Source organism: Callorhinus ursinus, unplaced genomic scaffold (genome assembly GCF_003265705.2).
Source record: "Callorhinus ursinus isolate GAN/ISIS: 27379988/994484 unplaced genomic scaffold, GSC_fseal_2.0 scaffold24, whole genome shotgun sequence".
Classification (NCBI taxonomy): Eukaryota; Metazoa; Chordata; class Mammalia; order Carnivora; family Otariidae; genus Callorhinus; species Callorhinus ursinus.
Genome location: NW_027397086.1, coordinates 17,579,014 through 17,597,978, shown reverse-complemented (window position 1 = coordinate 17,597,978; position 18,965 = coordinate 17,579,014). Strand labels below are relative to the sequence as shown.

The 18,965-nt window shown below is 37.2% G+C and overlaps 1 protein-coding gene across 3 annotated transcripts in view; it reads left to right on the top strand.

The window, feature by feature from the left end:
- Nucleotides 1-18,965, top strand: part of KIAA1958 (KIAA1958 ortholog) — a 156,814-nt gene that overhangs the window by 63,338 nt on the left and 74,511 nt on the right. For all 3 annotated transcript variants that reach the window (XM_025888453.2, XM_025888454.2, XM_073876534.1), the window contains exon 2: nucleotides 10,460-11,654. In XM_025888453.2, the coding sequence (XP_025744238.1) occupies nucleotides 10,484-11,654 (1,171 nt within the window). In that variant the 5' untranslated portion in view covers nucleotides 10,460-10,483. The remainder of the gene's footprint in view (nucleotides 1-10,459; nucleotides 11,655-18,965) is intronic.

Below are 18,965 nucleotides of genomic sequence, written 5' to 3'. Positions count from 1 at the left end.
GAGGGCAAATAGAGACTAGGCCAATTCTCAGGTTTCTAACTCAGCAGCCAGGATAGAGTTGTTCTCAAGATAAACATCGTAAGAGAAGAGCAAATGTATAGGTTAAGAGTGATGATTTAATCAGTTTTCTTTAAAAAGACAGTGAACTCAGGAATCACTGATTTTGAGGGTATAACATCAATAGTCTAACTTATATATAAAAGCCTCCCAACCTAAAGACAAGCATAAGTACCCTTTCTATGAAAAGTACGTCCTGTCTGACTTTGGAGAATCACTTAAGATAATTTTAAAAGAACTTTTTTAGGGGCCTGGGTGGCTCAGTCGGCTAAGCGTCTGACTCTTCATCTCAGCTCAGGTCTTGATCTCAGGGTCATGATTTCAAAGCCCTGTGTTGGGCTCCATGCTGGGCATGGAGCCTACTTAAAAAAAAAAAAAAGGAAAGAATTTTTTTTACTCTGCCTAAGTGAAAACCATTTCAGTTGACTTTCAGAGTCATTCTAGTTATTCTAAGCATCCGAGTGAGTGTATAAAATATGAGACTTCAGAGATTTTCACTGGTTCACCTAACTTCCTTGAATCAAACATAAAATGTCACCTGTCACCCATTCTATCAATAAATGTGTATTAGACATTGTGAAGCATTGGCCTGACCCCTAGAAAGAGAAGGGTGACAAAGACAGACATTCTATATCATCACAGAGCTTATAGTCTTAAGAAAGAGAAACAATAAAATAAATAATTTCAATAAAGCATAGTAAGTGCTGCAACACAGAATAAGGTGTTACAGGGGCATCTAACCTAGACCAGGATGAGTCAGGGAAGGTTACCTAAAAACCTAACACTGTGCAAGTTGAGAACCAAAGGATGCATAAAAGTCAGGTGAGAGGCAGGCAAAGTAAACTGTGTGAAGGCCCAGAAGATACTGAAGAAATGGAAGTTGTTTGGTATGGCTGAATGGAAGAACAAGAGTATGTCTGAAAAAGTAGGCTAGGGCCTGATTATCATGGTCTTATAGATTATGTAAAAGACTTCTGACTTTATTATAGAGATAATTTTTAAAAGATTTTGTTTATTTGAGAGCGAGAGCACGCACGAGCAGAGGGGAGGGGCAGAGGGAGAAGCCGACTCCCCGTGGAGCAGGGAGCCTGATGCAGGGCTCGATCCCAGGACCCACTCCAGTCTCTATCTTTGCTTTCACACGGCTTCCTCCTGGTGTCTGTCTTCACATGGTGTCTCCTCATAAGGACACCAATCATACGGATCAGGGGCCCATTCTACCTCTCTGTGACTTCATGGAAACTTAACTAAATTATATCTGCAATTACAGGTTACCTAATAGATAACATTCTGAGTTACTGGGATTTAGGATTAAAACCTATCTTTTGTTTGTGGGGGAGGGAGTCCATAACACAGTATTTAGCATATAACAGGTACTTAATAGATATTTACTGAATTGGAATGTAAATGAAATACATGTTATATATTCATGGCATAGAATTAAAAGCTTTTTTTATTATGATTTTTTAATTTGTTAGGTACAAAGTATCTTTTAGATTTGTCTGTTTCCAAAAATTACATGATGGATTACATGGTACTTGTAACATTTGAAAATTAATACATGTATTATCTTGAAGTAAAAGCACATGTTATATAGTCTGAATTCTTTATCTGTAAGCTCACTTTTAAGATGCTTGTACTAATTTATGTAACTTACAGATACATTTTTTTTAAACAATAGATGGATTTTGGCAGTTCTTTCTGCCATGGGTCCTGTCCCCATACTTTAATAAAACCACCCCTTTGGCATCCTCCCCCCCACAAAAGATGGGTATTAAATTTTGGAAAGCACATTTTATAGGCCTTAGTAGGAATAAATACCCTTTCCCTATCCTTTATATTTTTAAAGTAGTATCTTCTTCCTGCACATTATTGTGCATTAATGTTGGAACTTTTTTCTTCAGATGTTTTTTGGTAGAATTCCAGTTATTTGAATATTTTTCCATATTTAGCATACATAATAAATTGCGTCCTTTAATGAAAATATGGGTAAATTAGGCTTATATGAAACACTTTTTAGATTCTAAGAGTTGTAACAGTTTGTTTTATTTTCTTTTGTTTCTAGCTTTGTTAGTCATTGGTCTGTTAGTTGAGACGTCATTGGTGCTTTTTACACCATACCCAAGTTTCCTTAGATAGCATTGAAAATTGCATAGGGAATCTCCTGAAAGAAGGTAGCACTGATGAGTGTGTTTAAGTTTGATGGATACCTTTGATGGATACCTTCACCATCCCTGGATTATTTATATTCCATTAGCAATTGATGTAGTTCAATGTATCAAATTTTTTGTGGCTTGTGCTTTTTACATCCTAAGAAACCTTTGCCTACCCCAAGGTGACAAAGATATTACCCTATGATTTCTTCTGGAATTTTTCTAGTTTTAGAATTTAGATTTTATTTATTTATTATTTGTACGTACATACATGCATGCATGCATACATACATACATACATACATATATACTGGGCTCCACGCCCAGGGTGGAGCCTAGTGCAGGGCTTGAACTCACGAATGTGAGATCAAGACCCGAGCTGAATTGAAGAGTTGGGCGCTCAACTGACTGAGCCATCCGGCACCCCCTATGTTTTAGATTTAGGTCTGTGATCCATTTTGAGTTAATTTTTTTTTTTAAAGATTTTATTTATTTATTTGGGAGAGATATTTGAGAGAGAGAGAGAATGAGAGATAGAAAGCACGAGAAGGAAGAGGGTCAGAGGGAGAAGCAGACTCCCTGCTGAGCAGGGAGCCCGATGCGGGACTCGATCCCGGGACTCCAGGATCATGACCTGAGCCGAAGGCAGTCGCTTAACCAACTGAGCCACCCAGGCGCCCCATTTTGAGTTAATTTTTATGTGTAGTTTAACTGAAGGTTGTTTGTTTTTTAATGACTGTCCAATTGATTTAGCATTGTTGAAAAAATTTTCCTTTCCTATTGAATTGCCTTTGCCTTTTGAAGAAAATCAGTTGACAAAATATGTGTGGTTCTGTTTCTGGACATTTATTCTGTTCCGTTGATGTATATGTCTTTTCTTTTGTCAGTACCCCATGATCTTGATTACTATCGCTTGAAATTTTTCTAAGCCTTGAAATCAGGTATAGTGAGTTCTCCTTATTGAAAGATTTATCTTTCAATCAATCAAAACTTTATCCTTATTGAAAGATTCTGCTTTGGTTATTCCAGATCTTTTGCATTTCCATATAAATGTTAGAATTAATTTATCTATTCTAAAAAAACCAAGTGGAATTTTTTATTGGAATTGCATTGAATATATAGATCAGTTGGGAATAATACCAACCTAACAATATTGAATCTTCCAGTCCACAAATATAGTATTTATCTCTATTTATTGATGTCACATTTAATTTCTCTCAGCAATGTTCTGTAGTTTTTAGTATAAAAGTCTTTGGATACTTTTGTTAGATATATTCCTAGATGTTGAATACTTTTGGCACTACTATAAGTAGAATTTTTAAAAATTTAATTTTCTAATGTTTTGTTGCTAGTATATAGAAAATCATTGATTTTTTAAAAATATTAATCTTGTACCTGATTACTTTGCTAATAAATTCGTTTATGAGTTGTAGCAGTTTCATGAATTCTCTGGAATTTTCAACATAAATGGAAGTATTGTCTACATGTAAAAACAGTTTTACTTCTTTTCTAATTTTTCTTTTATTTCTTTTTATTGCATTATTTCAGTGTTACAGTGTTGAATAAAAATGATGCAAGAGCATTCTTGTCTTACTCCTGATCTTGGGAGAAAACAATTCAGTCTTTTATATTAAGTTTAATATTAGTTGTAGATTTTTTAAAGATATCCTTTATTAGCTTGAGGAAGTTCCTACTATTATTAGCTTATTAAGGTTTTTAATTGTTAGTGAATATTTAATTTTGTCAAATGCTTTGTCTGCATCTATTGAGATGATCATGTTATGGTTTTTCTCCTGTGGACTGTTAATATGTTGAATTATATTGGTTGATTTTTGTATGTTCAGCCAACTTTGCATTCCTGGGATAAGTCTTAACTTGGTCATGATGTATTACCCATTTTATATATTGTTGGTTTCATTTTGCTAATGTTTTGTAAAGGATTTTTTGCATAAAATAAGGAATGTTGATCTGTAATTTTCTTTATTGTAATATTTTTGTCAGGTTTTGGTAGTAGGGTTATGCTGACCTCCTTAGACAAGTTGGATAATGTTCCTTTCTCTTCCTATTTTTTGAAAATATTTGCATAATTTTGGTATTATTTCTTCCTTGAATGTGTGATAGACTTTACCAGTGAAATCTTTCTTCCTTTTTTTTTTTTTATTTATTTTATTTTATTTATTTGAGAGAGAGAGAGAGAGAGCAAGCACGAGCCAGGGGTTGGGGGAGAGGGAGAGGGAGAAGCAGACTCCTTGCTGGGCAGGGAGCCTGACACAAGTCTGGATCCTAGGACCCTGAGACCATGACCTGAGCCAAAGGTAGACGCTTAACCAACTGAGCCACCCAGGCACCCTGCAGTGAAATCTTTCTTTTGGAGAAGATTTTTTTTAAAAAACATTCAACTTCTTTTATAGATATATGGCTACTAAGATTTTCTTTTTTTTTCTTGTGTCAATATTTTCATCCATAAGCAATTGATATTTAGTGGTATTAAAACAACAGCAACACCAAATCCTTTAAAAGGTTCAGAACCTTATAAAGAGGGAGACAATAAGTGCTGTGGGGCAGATTGTTGTAACTGAAGTGAGGTAAAAGCCAACTGGTATTTGACTGGTAACTCATTTTGTCAGGTTTTGGAAAAGTGACATAATCTTTTCATACTCTTTTTTTTCTAAAAAGTTTTTCTCAGTCTTTTGAAAGAAAAACATTTTCATGGACCTTTATACCCAGTGCTGCCTTAAGTCATTTTTGGTCATAATGCTGTTTAAGTAGGTATAAACATTTAATTTATGCTTATAGTTCCGAGACAGCTGTAAACCAAAATAGTCCCACAAATTCAAACAAAGTTAAACTGTAAAACCAACATAAACTCAAATTAACATTAATATGATAGGGAACCAGATTTGAGACAGTATCTTTTCTGCTATCACAGTGCCAGAAGTACATAGTATGTTATGAGCATAGGCTCTGGAGTATGACCACAGTTCAAATTTTGGCTCCACCACTGCTTTGTTCAAGTGATTTAGTTTACTCATTTATAAAATGAGGATAATAATTTATTTAACTTATTAGGATTCTTGCTATAATTAGGATTATTGGTATGTCAAGTCCTAGAATAGTGCCTGGCAATTAGTAATTGTTCAATAAATATTAGCTGTAATAATAACTAGTTTTATATTATTCTACTGAAAACTTAATGATCAGTGTTGGGTTTATTTTTTGTTTATTTTTTATTTTTTTAAAAAATATTTTATTTATTTATTTTTTATTTTTTATTTATTTATTTATTTATTTGAGAGAGAGAATGAGATAGAGCATGAGGGAGGGGAGGGTCAGAGGGAGAAGCAGACTCCCTGCTCAGCGATGCAGGACTCGATCCCGGGACTCCAGGATCATGCCCCGAGCCGAAGGCAGTCGCTTAACCAACTGAGCCACCCAGGCACCCTTGTTTATTTTTTTAAAGATTTTATTTATTTAAGAGAGAGAGCACAAGCAGGGGGAGCAGCAGAAGGAGAGGGAGAAGCAGGCTCTCCGCTGAGCAGGGAGCCTAACGTGGGACTCGATCCCAGGACCCTGGGATCATGACCTGAGCTGAAGGCAGATGCTTAACTAACTGAGCCACCCAGGCACCCCTAGTGTTAAGTTTAATAGTAAGAGAGACTCTATATTTAATGGCTCTCTGATTTTGACTTTAATAATGTAAATACTAATATATAAAATGTCTCCTTGCCTAAGTTAACATACAATTGGTGATAATAACTTCATAGCTTTGTTTGCTAATTTAGGATAAGCAAATTTCATACTTAACCTTAACTTTGCTAGTCAGGACTCTTTGAGTTTTGTTTTGTTTTGTTTTTAAGATTTATTTATTTATTTGAGCAAGCGAGCAGTGGGGAGGGGTAGAGGGAGAGGAAGAGATAGAATCCCAAGCAGACTCCCCCCTCATGTGGGGCTTCATGCAGAGCTTGATCTCATGACCCTGAGATCATGACCTGAGCTGAAACCAAGAGTTAGACATTCAACTGACTGAGCCACCCGGACCCCCCTCTTTGAATTTGTTTTTAATCAAGTGTCACATGATAACTCTGTAAATCAGAGTGTCTAATCCAATCATTGCCTGTATCAGATATGGGAAATACTATGTGAAGTTATTTTTAATTCCTGAAAATGTGGAAAAGGCATTATCTTTCAGTGTAGAGCTCATCATCAGACTTTTGAAGCAAATTAGTAGGTTCTAGAACTGACTTATTTTCAGCAGTTTGGAAATACCTTAATTGTCTTCTTACTGATTCTATTCTGTATTAAATTTAGAATATATTACAGTTTATTGATAGCTATTCCTTGTCAGCTTGGACTCAATCCATTTAATTACCCTAAATATCAGCAAATTATGCTCTCATAACTACGTTGGTTAACATTGGTTGCCTGGCTGAAACATATTAATAATGATACTGGAAAAATATTTTCATTTTATGATACTCAAGAGAAGTTTAAGAGCCTCTTCATGAGATTGCTAGTGAATTTCAGAATGTAATAAAAGTGACTTATGATTACTACCTATTGATTCTTAAAGGTTGGTGATTATTATAGAATTAAGTGCAAAAGCTTTTAACAAAATTTAAAATTGTATCTATTTTGTTTTTTATTATAATTTTTTTTCCTGGCTTGTGGGACCTTCAGCAAAGGTACTGTTTTACTACTGTATAGTAGCTTTTACCTGAACAATAAGTTATTTTGAGTTCCACATGCTTATATAATTTTGTGTTTTGATTCTGCCACATTTTTACATATTTGAACTGTTACAACATTTTCATTCATATATTGTGCCATAACATATATTATTTTCTTTCTGTGAGCATATATATTTATCTCACCTGCTTTTATTTTCTCATTACCCTGTGACACTTAAAGTAGTGTATTGTTTCAGTATCACATTCCATTTTCATGATGTCAAATCATGATGCCTTTCATTTGCAAATTATTAATGCAAAAGACAAGTTTTATATTTATATTTGCTAAAAAGGAAACAGCATGAACAGGTTTCCCAGCAGATTGAAAGTTGAGTCATGTCACTTTAGGTGATTATGGACAATAATGTGAGTATAGATATGAAGGCAATATTCGGATCTAAGGTGATTATTTAGATGATTCATAATATGCTTATGTTAATCATATTTTTACTAGAATCAAAATGAAAGCAGTTATCAACATTTTGGAATAGAATTATAGACCTCCCAATAATTTATTTGTGGAGTCCAGTCTGAGAAACTGTTGTACTTGGGGGGTGGTGCAGAGAAATTGAAGGATTTTGCTCTGAGGTTCCAAAAACCAGAGATGAGTATTATTGTTTGTGTATCAGTTAGTAATTGAGTTCAGCTGTATGTAATCAAATACTGCCAACAACAGTGGCTTAAGCAAGATCAGGGCCTTATCTTTCCTTATGTAACAAAGAATCCTAGATAGTTCAGAGTTGATGCAGTGACTCTATGATGTCAACAGGACCCAAGCTCTTTCTGGGTGTTCTCTCTCATCCTTAAGTTCTTATTTCATGTTCCCAATATGGCCTCTGGAGGTCAAGCCATCATGTCCTTATTCCAGGCAGAAAGAAAGGGAAGAACAAAGGGAATAAGGCAAAAGGCCAAAATCAGACGAGTCACTCAGTGACTTTTGTTTACATATTTTTGGCCAGAACTGTGTCATTTGACGATTCCTATTTCAAGGGAAGCTGGGAAATGTGTTTTAGGTGAGCATATTGCTGCCTCAACAAATTGGGACTCTCTGTAAGGAAAAAGAATGGATACTGGGTAGGGGCAAATGGTCTGCCATACCAATTAAATAGATATATTAAGAAAGCTTAAAAAACAAATATCAAAAACCTCATTCTTTCTTTTTTTTAACCAAGTTTTTTATTTTAATTCCAGTATAGTTAACATACAGTATTATATTAGTTTCAGGTGTACAATATAGTGATTCAGCAATAGTATACATTACTCAGTGCTCATTGTGATAAGTGTACCACTCTTTCTCTTTTATCTGCATTTTTACTTTAAAGTTATATGAAAGGAATATAAATCAAGTAAATCCCTAAATTCCTAAAGTAGTATGAAGGGAACATAAAGATCATATAGTCCTGACATTTTAGCTTAGAGGTAATTAGTGACTTGTCTGAGGCCACAGACATCAGTTCCAAGACTGGAATTGAAGTTCCCAACTCCAACACCAGTCGGTGGTCTTTCCATTTACTGTGAAGCTTCACAAAATCTGTAGCTCACTTATTACTCTCCTATGCACAAGACAACTGCAGTTTGGTTATACCACTGGGGAAAAAAATCCTGTGTTCTCTTCAGTGACTACAGTAAAAGTGATAGGAAATTTCATGTTTCTTATTTGAGGGTCTTATGTTTATTTTGTTAGTGTTGGTGGTACTGCCAGTATTTATATGTTTATTGATTCATTCTTCATTTATTCATCATTAACAATAGATTATAAGGTCTCAAGAGCAGGACCATATCGATATGTATTAATATCTCTGTCCCCAACTAGGTCCTCATCGATGAATGAAAAATTATAGCCCCTTATACTAGAATTTTAAAAATAAATAAAAAGTTAAAAAAATTATAGTTCCTGTCCTCAGGGACTTCTCACTCAAGTTTGAGAGACAGACAAGAATGGTAGTGATAACAATACAGAGATAACTCAAGAGATGATGGAAATACAAGTGAAGAGTGAATACAAGTGAATGAATGTCTGAGGCTGAAAGAAGGTCTGTAAAGATTTCAATAGGAGGTGGTCCCAAGTTGTTCAGTTTTGAAAGGGTTTTCCAGATGAAGAAAGAAGAGGGCTGCATATCAAGCCGAAGAATGAGTTTTTAGAGGCCCAGTGGGTGTGAGAAACTGTTTAGAGGAAGAGGAGAAAGATGGGAAAAGCCCATAGTAATAGGAAATGAGGCTTGAGGGGTTGACTGTAGCCATGACCACATCACAGAGGCCTCATAATATGTGAAAGGGTTTGAATTGACCTAACTATTGATGGGGTGCCACGGAGGTTCAGATATCCCCTTTTGAATGGCCGCCTGACATTGCAGTTAGACCTTGGCACCTAAGTGCAGAGCCCACCTACAGTGAGGCACCACTTGTCACTCACAGCTACAGATAAACGGGACAGACAACATACATACATCAAGATGCCTGCCCCTCCCCTGCTCAGTTCTCCCTAGGATCTCCCCTTTATCAGAAACTTACTTGACCTTTCTAATTACATGCAGACTCCACATGTCCCATTTTACTTTTCTTGCCCATCATGTCCTCACTGTTACCCAGCCACGGGCCCATAACAAGTGATTCTTTTTGACCTCCTCCCGATAAAGAATGGTTTACTCCTATTTGATAGTTGGTTATCCTTAGGTGCCCAGGAAGCTTAGATGGTGGAATAAACCAGACACGTCTTTTACCTCCAAATTGTGAGATGAAGGGCAGTATTTCAGGAGTTTCAGACAGCAAGGAGGCAGAAAGCCAGCTCCTAAGATTTGGTTAGAGTCCTGGCACCTGGCCCACCCATCCTTGCTTCTGGCCTATAGACTGCCTGTGCTTCTGACCCCAGCAAATGCCCTCTAGTGGCTCTCCTCCCAGTCCCTTCTCCCTTCCCTGCTAAAGACTTTTTCTTCCCCACTATAGCACTTCATTCTCTCCTTGGACTCTCAGTTACATCATTTGTTTTCTGGTGCCCGGCAGAGGATTGACTTTTCTTTTGTGACTCATCCTAGAATGGACCTAAGCCTTTGTTGGTTCTGCCTTTGGTAATGAAGTTTCTGATGGCAGAGGGTAAAGTTGGAAGTGCATCCTCTTGGTTAATACAGATAATGCACACATTTTATTATTAAAGAGCTGACTAAACCTCTCTTTATGACTTTGGAAGTAAAACACCATGAAAAAGCTCACCTCTTTTTTATTGCTTAATTGTTTTTTTATCTTTCCCACTTTTTTTCTCATGCAAATATTTTTATGCAGATACTGTTGTAACAATCAAGGAAACTATCAAAAATCTTCTCGTCTCACAGCCAATAGGCATCACTTTTTTTTTTTTTACTTGTATTCTCTTCCAGTCTGCCCATGTGCAGCGATATTAACTAAATACAGTTTTGAAGTACAATTCTTTTTTATGCCATATGATCATAGTTCAAGGAAATTGAAGTAATGGAGATATGGGAATATCTTGGGTAATAATGGCTTCTTATTTTGATTATTTCCCTTTAGGAAAGACACTGCTGATCCTGTAACATGGAGGATTGCCTTCATACTTCATCTGAGAATCTGTCCAAATTGGTCAGCTGGGCCCACAGCCATGGGACCATTTGCAGCCTCATTCCAAACCTGAAACACTTGCTTTCGGAAGGTTCCCATGGGAACCTCACAGCAATGTGGGGCTGTAGTGCGGGCCATGCTTATCACTGGCCACTGACAGCTACTTGCAGAGCTGGGTCCCAAGAAAGGGTCTGTTTCCAGGATAACAGAAGTTTTAACTCTGATAGTCCCAGTATAATTGGAGTACCCTCTGAGACACAAACTAGCCCCGTTGAAAGGTACCCTGGGAGACCAGTGAAAGCGAAGCTAGACTGTAATCGGACCAGAGACTCTTGTGACTTCTCTTATTGCAGTGAGCCCTCTGAACTGGATGAAGCTGTTGAAGAATATGAAGATGAAAACACCCTGTTTGACATGGTTTGTGAGTCTTCTGTTACAGACGAGGATAGTGACTTTGAACCCCAAACCCAAAGGCCTCAAAGCATTGCTCGAAAAAGGCCTGGAATAGTCCCATCTTCTCTCCATTCCAGCTCCCAGGCTCAAATGGTTGATGAATGCAGCAATGATGTCATCATTAAGAAAATCAAACAAGAGATTCCTGAAGATTATTACATTGTGGCGAATGCAGAGCTGACTGGAGGGGTAGATGGACCAGCCCTGTCATTGACACAGATGGCAAAACCCAAGCCTCAAACCCATGCTGGTCCCTCCTGCATAGGGTCTGCTAAGCTGATTCCCCATGTGACATCTGCCATTGGCACAGAGCTAGACCCACATGGTGTATCTGCATCCCCCTCTGTCATGTCCAGACCAGTCGTCCAGAAGACTGCCAGGGTATCTCTGGCTTCACCAAACAGAGGACCCCCTGGTGCCCATGGCACCAACCAGCAGGTGTCCATGCAGATGCCTGTGAGCACATCCCATCCTAACAAACAGATCAGCATCCCTTTGTCTGCACTGCAACTGCCTGGACAGGATGACCAAGTTGCTTCAGAAGAGTTCCTGCCCCATCTGCCCAGCCAGGTTTCCTCCTGTGAGGTAGCTCTTTCTCCCTCAGTTAACACAGAGCCAGAAGTGAGCTCCAGTCAGCAGCAGGCCCCAGTCGCTCCAACCATAACCACTGAGGCCACAGCACAGTGCATACCAGGTATGGCACATGAGGTGACAGAGAGTCCCTCATCCATGCACGTCCGAGAATTCTGCGCCGTCAGCACTTACAAAACCATTCGCTCAGTTTGCTAGAATTCAGGCCTTTATTATTCTCAAAAAGATAGAAATAATGAAATATATTCTATCCAGGTGATACTCTGAAGGAAATTCATCTCAGTTAAGGCCATCCGTCCAGTCCGTGTACCTCAGGGCTGAGAGGACAGCTGTAGGATTGTGCTGTTGATATTGCATGGCTAGATTTGAGGTTTGTATCTGATCTTAAGCTGAATAATTTTTATTTTTATTATTTTTTAAAGATTTTATTTATTTTATTTTATTTTTTATTTTTTTAAAGATTTTAGTTATTTATTTGAGAGAGAGAGAATGAGAGATAGCGAGCATAAGAGGAAAGAGGGTCAGAGGGAGAAGCAGACTCCCTGCTGAGCAGGGAGCCCGATGCGGGACTCGATCCCGGGACTCCAGAATCATGACCTGAGCCGAAGGCAGTCGCCTAACCAACTGAGCCACCCAGGCGCCCTAGCTTTTATTTATTTTAGAGAGAGCAAGTGAGTGAGTGGAGGTAGGGGCAGAGCTAGAGGGAGAGCGAAAATCTCAAGCCAGCTCCATGCTAAGCACAGATCGTGACGCAGGGCTTGATCTCACAACCCTGAGATCATGACCTGAGTCGAAATCAAGAGTTGGACACTTAACTGAGCCACCCAGGCGCTGCAGGCTGAATAATTTTTGTATATTAATGTTATCTTTGAAAAAAATTTTTTTACGCTCTCCTATCAGTATCAAGGTATTTGGTTGCTGTTTGAATCCAAAATGATACGATGTTGGGTTAGGCATATAATGACAATAGAACTGGTGCTTTTCCATTATCATTTGCTTGTCTGAACCAGCTTGGCCTTTCTATTCATTTTAGTTGGTGTGGCAGTTTAGAACAAGTATTTTTAAAAGCAACAAATAATTCTAAAAAAAGTATTTTATCTTTTATCTCAAAATTTAAGAGAGTCCGATAACTTGCACTCCTGGAATACATGGGCCTAACTGGAATGGACTGAGACGAGAGGGAAATAATTGTATGAGGTCTCTATCTAATTTTGACATTCTAATGTTCGTAATTCTAACTTGCAGTATTTATTGAATTTATTTCATTGAGGCTATTACTATATAAAGAGGGTTTGGGGTGTCTTGCATTTGGGTTCATTATTCAAATCTAATAAGCCAGAAGTAGAAACGTGGACAAAGATGAACAGACATACAGAACAGAGTATATAGAAAGCAGAAATTTGTGGCATGTTTTGGTTTGTTTCATTTTAATGCCTCTCAAGGAAGTCATATATTTTGGGAAAAGTTTCCTAGAAGCCTGCAGTACCTGTGCCTTTACCCAATTTATGATTTTACTGACACAGTCATGATATTATTAATAAGATACACAATGAAAATATTCATATCCTGACTCAAAATTATGCTTTTCAGTTTATTCATTTTTCTTTCTTTTTAAAATAAAAGCTTCACTGAGACATAATTCACATACCATAAGATACACTCTTTTAAAGTATACAGTTCAGTGGTTTTTGGTGTATTTACAGAGTTGTGCAACCATCACACTATCTAATTCAAAACACTGTTATCACCCCAGAAAGAAACCCATACCCATCAGCAGTCCCTTTTTTCTTCCTCCCAGCCCATCAACCACTGATCTACTTTATGTTTCTATGGATTTGCCTGTCCTGCACATTTCATGTAAGTGGAATCATAGCATGTGGCCTTTTGTGACTACCTTCTTGCACTTAGCATATTTTTTTTTTACATTGTAGCATATATCAGGATTTCTTTTTATTGCCAAATAATATTGCACTATATGGATATACCGTAGTTTGTTTTCCCTTTCACCATTGAGGTTGTTTCAATTTTTTGGCTATCATGAGTAATGCTGCCAATAACACTGTATACAAGTTTTTGAATGGACATATAACTTCATTTCACTTGGGCAACAACCTAGAAGTGGAATTGCTAGGTGTATGATAATTCTGTGTTTAACTTTTTGAGGAGCTGCCAAACTGTTTTCCAAAGTAGTTCCACTATTTTTTTTTTAAGATTATTTATTTATTTATTTATTTGCCAGAGAGAGAGTGTGGGAGAGAGAAAGAGCGAGAGTACAAGCAGGGGAAGCAGCAGGCAGAGGGAGAAGCAGGCTCCCTGATGAGCAAGGAGCCCGATGTGGGACTCGATCCCAGGAGCCAAAGGCAGATGCTTAACCAACTGAGCCACCCAGGCATCCCAGTAGTTCCACTATTTTAAAATCACCAGCAGTGTAAAAACGTTCCTGTTTCTTAACATGCTGACCAAATTTGTTGTTTTCCATTAAAAAAAAATGATAATTTATCCTGGGTTCATAAAGTAATACCTCATTGTGGTTTTGATTTCCATTACCTTAGTGACTATTGATGTTGAACTTTTTGACAATATGGTCTTTGGCTAATCCTGGCATAATTTAGACACATTTTTTTATTAGGCTGGTGAAAGTCTTTGTATTAGGTAGGAAATCTGACTCTTAGTACCTATAGGATATAAATAGTGGTACCTTTTCACTTAAGTAAATAGTTGTATCTGGTTTATTTGTGTGTCTCCCCCCCCCCATTTTTTTTTAAATAAAATAGGAGACTTAGCCTGACAGAGTTTTCTACATTCTCACTTACTTTATATTTGAGGGTAGAATTAAGAATTGTATTTTGCAAAGTAGTCCAGTATACCAAAACAGCTTAGTGAGACTGTTGTATCACACATCCTTCCATGAACTTACCCCAGCATCCCTCTACTAACTTACCCCAGCTTAGTAATACTGTTGTATTACCCCTTCCGCTAACTTACCCCCGATTTCCTTGCATCTGCCTAGTGGACAGTGAATGAAACATCGAGGTTCTTTTCTTTCGTTCGTTCATTCTTATTTATTTATTTATTTATTTGACACAGAGAGAGGGACAGCCAGAGAGGGAATACAAGCAGGGGGAGTGGGAGAGGGAGAAGCAGGCTTCCCGCGGAGCAGGGAGCCCAATGTGGGACTCGATCCCAGGACCCTGGGATCATGACCTGAGCCAGAGGTGGATGTCCAACAACTGAGCCACCCAGGTGCCCCTTTTGTTTCTTTTTTTTTTTTTTTTTAAGATTTTATTTATTTATTTGAGAGAGAGAGAGGGCATATGAGTGGGGGGGAGGGGTAGAAGGAGAGGGAGAAGCAGGATCTCCACCGAGCAAGGAGCCCGATATGGGACTCGATCCCAGGACCCTGGGATCACGACCTGAGCCAAAGACAGATGCTTAACTGACTGAGCCACCCAGGTGTCCCTCAAGGTTCTTTACAAAACAAAATATGAGTATCTTATTATATAATTGTTTTGGAAAAGAAATTCAGCCAATTATTTGAAAAAGAAATATTTTAAACTCTTCATTTTTGTATAGATTACATTCTCTTAGGTTTTTTTTCTTCTCTTAATGAAATTGCATTTTTTTTTTGAAATTGCGCTTTTTATAAAGCAGGTATGGCCAAGTACGGCACATAATGAACACAGCCATAAACTGTGATTTAGCTGTACTCTTGCAAAGAGAATCGGTTTGGCTTGGAGTTGAACCTTTAAGGAAAAACAGTATGAATAACTGGTAATGGGAATTTCCTAAGGAACCATCCTGATGTTTTGATCCATTGTTCTTTGGAAGGATATTATATTTGCTAAGATATTATTAGTTTTAAATACTATTTTACTAGAAACATCACTGGAACAAATAAAACTCTGACATTTTTCTTTCATGGGAGTTAGATAAAGTTAACTTACCATTTACCTTTGTTTTATAGAGCCCAAATTAGGCTCTGTGCTCTTAACAGTTTTGTTTGTTTTGCATATTTATTATTATAGATAGTCTTCATTCTAAACATAGATTTTTTTTTAATTTAGAATTCAGCACATCCAAATGTATGTGAATGAATATGTACAGATGGACCTAACTCAGTTAATATATAAAGTATACTTGGCACTAAGCAAAGAAGAAAGCTTTTGAAAGAGCTAGCTGAAAGCAAAATCAGGTGTTTTTTTTTTTTTAAGATTTTATTTATTTGACAGAGAGAGACACAGTGAGAGAGGGAACACCAGCAGGGGGAGTGGGAGGGGGAAAAGCAGGCTCCCTGCTGAGCAGGGAGCTCGATGCGGGGCTCGATGCGGGGCTCGATGCGGGGCTCGATGCGGGGCTCGATGCGGGGCTCGATCCCGGGACCCTGAAAGCATGACCTGAGCCGCAGGCAGACGCTTAACGGCTGAGCCACCCAGGCGCCCCTCAGATGCTCTTCTTAAAACGGATGTTGTGTAAGCTGGAGTCCTTATCAGATCATTGTAGAAATACTGCATATCTTTGAATAATATTTTTTAAAATGAATATTCTGACAAATGACTGTTGAGGGAACCAGAAACAAAGAGAAATTGTTTCATTTTGTTTAGTTTTACTGATACCATTTAAATTCTGTTCTCCTAGTGGAAAGTCATCCTTATTTATGTTCAAAACTAAACTCACAAAGTGATAAAATGTTAATCAAGGTATGGATAAAATTATTAATTTTCATGTCAGCCCTGTTATACTGCTCAACCCAAATCTCAGCAAACAGTAATGAGTGAAGAGGACATATTATTAGAAGAATTATTGACGGTCTCCCCAGTGGCTTAGATTCCATTAAATTTTGAGGTTTTTAAATGTAAATTTGGGGCATTTGTCATAAATTTAAATCTCTATTGCATTCTGAGTTGGGTTTTTATGTGTATATTTTTTAAATATACACACATACACATGACTTCCTTTATTAATCAGGTTTTTCCCCAGCAAGCAATCAACTTTTGCTTATCAGATTTGAAATATATATATTTTTTCTTTTGAAAATACACATCTTCAGTTATTTCTAATAAATTATATGATTTCTTATATATTAGAAATATTAACTCATAGTATATTTTATATATTGGGAATACATTTCCCTCTTTACCATTAAAGTAACTTTGGTGTAATTAAAGTAATTTTGTTGATGGCATTTTTTTTTTGAGATGAATTTTCTTAATTTTTATGAAGGTTATTCCTTTCAGCCTCTATTTAGCTGTCATCTTTTCAGCATTTGGTTATTTTGCTAAGGAAGTCCTTTCCCTCCTTTGAATCAGATAACTATTTACCTATATTTTCCTCTAGTTCTTTTTTGGTTTTCCACCTGCTGCAGCTGCCCCCACCCCCTGGTCTCCTTTCTTTTTTTACATTTAACTGTGAAGCCAGAATAGATTTTGGATTGGAACCTCACTTCATTATTTTTGCAGGTAGTCAAATGTTCCAGCATCATTTATTGAATAATTTCCAGTCACTACTGAATTGATTTATGCATAACATTTTTGTTTATAATTGGGTCCATTTCTAGGTTTTCACTTCTGTTGTTATTGATCTCTTTTTCTTCTAATTTTTTATTATTTGTTTATGTCCTTTTTTTAAGATTTTACTTTTTTTTAAGTAATCTCTACACCTAATGTCAGGTGCAAACTCTTCACCCGGTGGCCAAGAGTGGCATGCTCCACTGACTGAGCCACCCTGGCACCCCACTATTTGATTATATCTTATACAAAACAAAACGCATTCATAGAAAAAGAAGGGCATAATTTAAAGTATTTAATAGAGTACTTTTTGAAACCTACTCATGTAAAATTGAGTTCAGTAAGCTTTTAAAAATTAAGTCATATATTACTTCTCCTTGTTTGGTATAGGTTGACAACATAAACAGTGGTTTCTCTTGTCAAAAACAGAAAATCTAAGTTAAAATAAATTTAAAAAGAATAAATTGCTTTATAGTCTGAGGACATATCTTGAAACAAGCTTTTAGCCAAAGGTTAAATGATGTCTAATTTCTTTTTGCCATTTCTCACCTTAGGTTCCTTGGTATTAGCTCTCCCTATAGATACTTGATTTCTGCATGGTCCCCAAGGTGGTTTCCAAGTGCTGCTAGGATTCATGTCTAGCAGTAGACAGAACCTGTGTCACAACATTCCCATTAACCCCTGAATCGGTCTTTGGGGCATTAGACCCCCACTTGGAAATGGTATTAAGACCAGTTTACATAAACCACATAGCTAAGTGTGGAGGTTGGATGGGGGTGTCCTTCCAAGGACATTCTAGGCTCTAATCTTGAAAGGCACAGCAAACCAGAATTACCTGCTGCTACTTGTGTATATTTTTGTTTTTGTTTTGGGCACTTAAGTTTTTTTTTTTTTTTAACATGGGCAGATAGGAGGAGATGTTTATATATGTCATTTAAGAACAGGATATACTAGAATGGTGTTCTAATAATAGAAGGGGTAGAAACATATATGAATATTTATGCTTGTGTATGTGTATGTATGCATATGTATGCATACATATGCATTGTATTTTACATATTTCCTTATTCCACAAGAAATATATGCCTCTTCTTGCAAGGTAGAACAAGACTAAATTTGTTTTTTAAAGATTTTATTTATTTATTTGAGAGCGATAGTGTGTGCAGGATGAAAGGAGGAGCAGAGGGGGATGGAAGAGGAGGGGGAAAGAATCTTAAGCAGACCTCACATGGGGCTCAGTCCCACAACCCCAAGATCATGACCCCAAGATCACGACGACCTGAGCCAAAAGCAAGAGTCAGATGCCCAACTGACTGAGCCACCCAGGCACCCCGACTAAATTTGTTTTCTTAGCCATATCTATCCTTTCCTGTACCTTCCTGCAGGACGACCTGAGATGTACATTCTGAAAGATAAGAGAGGCAAAGTAAAAATTCACGCTCAATTTATGCCATCATTTCCTTCCTTATCACTGGGTGCTTACCTTAAGATTGATATGTCAGGCAGTGCTGGGCATTGAAAGTAGAGACTGGTCTCTCAAAATCAGACATGCCTAGGTTGATTCCCAGCCCTATCTCCTGCTAGCCTTGTGAACTTGGCTAAGTCATTTCATTTTCCTGAGACTGTTTTCTCATTTGTAAAGTAATAATAATGTCTGTCTTGCAGGATTGTTTGAGGACTAAATGCAGAAATATAGGTAAAGAGAATACCTGACATGTAATAAACATTCAGCAAATAATTTCTACCATTATTAATATTTTTTCATTGGCATCACTATTATTGCCATTATGCTGTGCTCAGTACTCTTAAGTAGTAGTAGACTCTGATCTTATGCAGTTACATCCCTTCATCTACTAGAAAATGGTCCATGGAACAGTATCACTGGCATCAGCTGGAAACTTAGTAGAAAT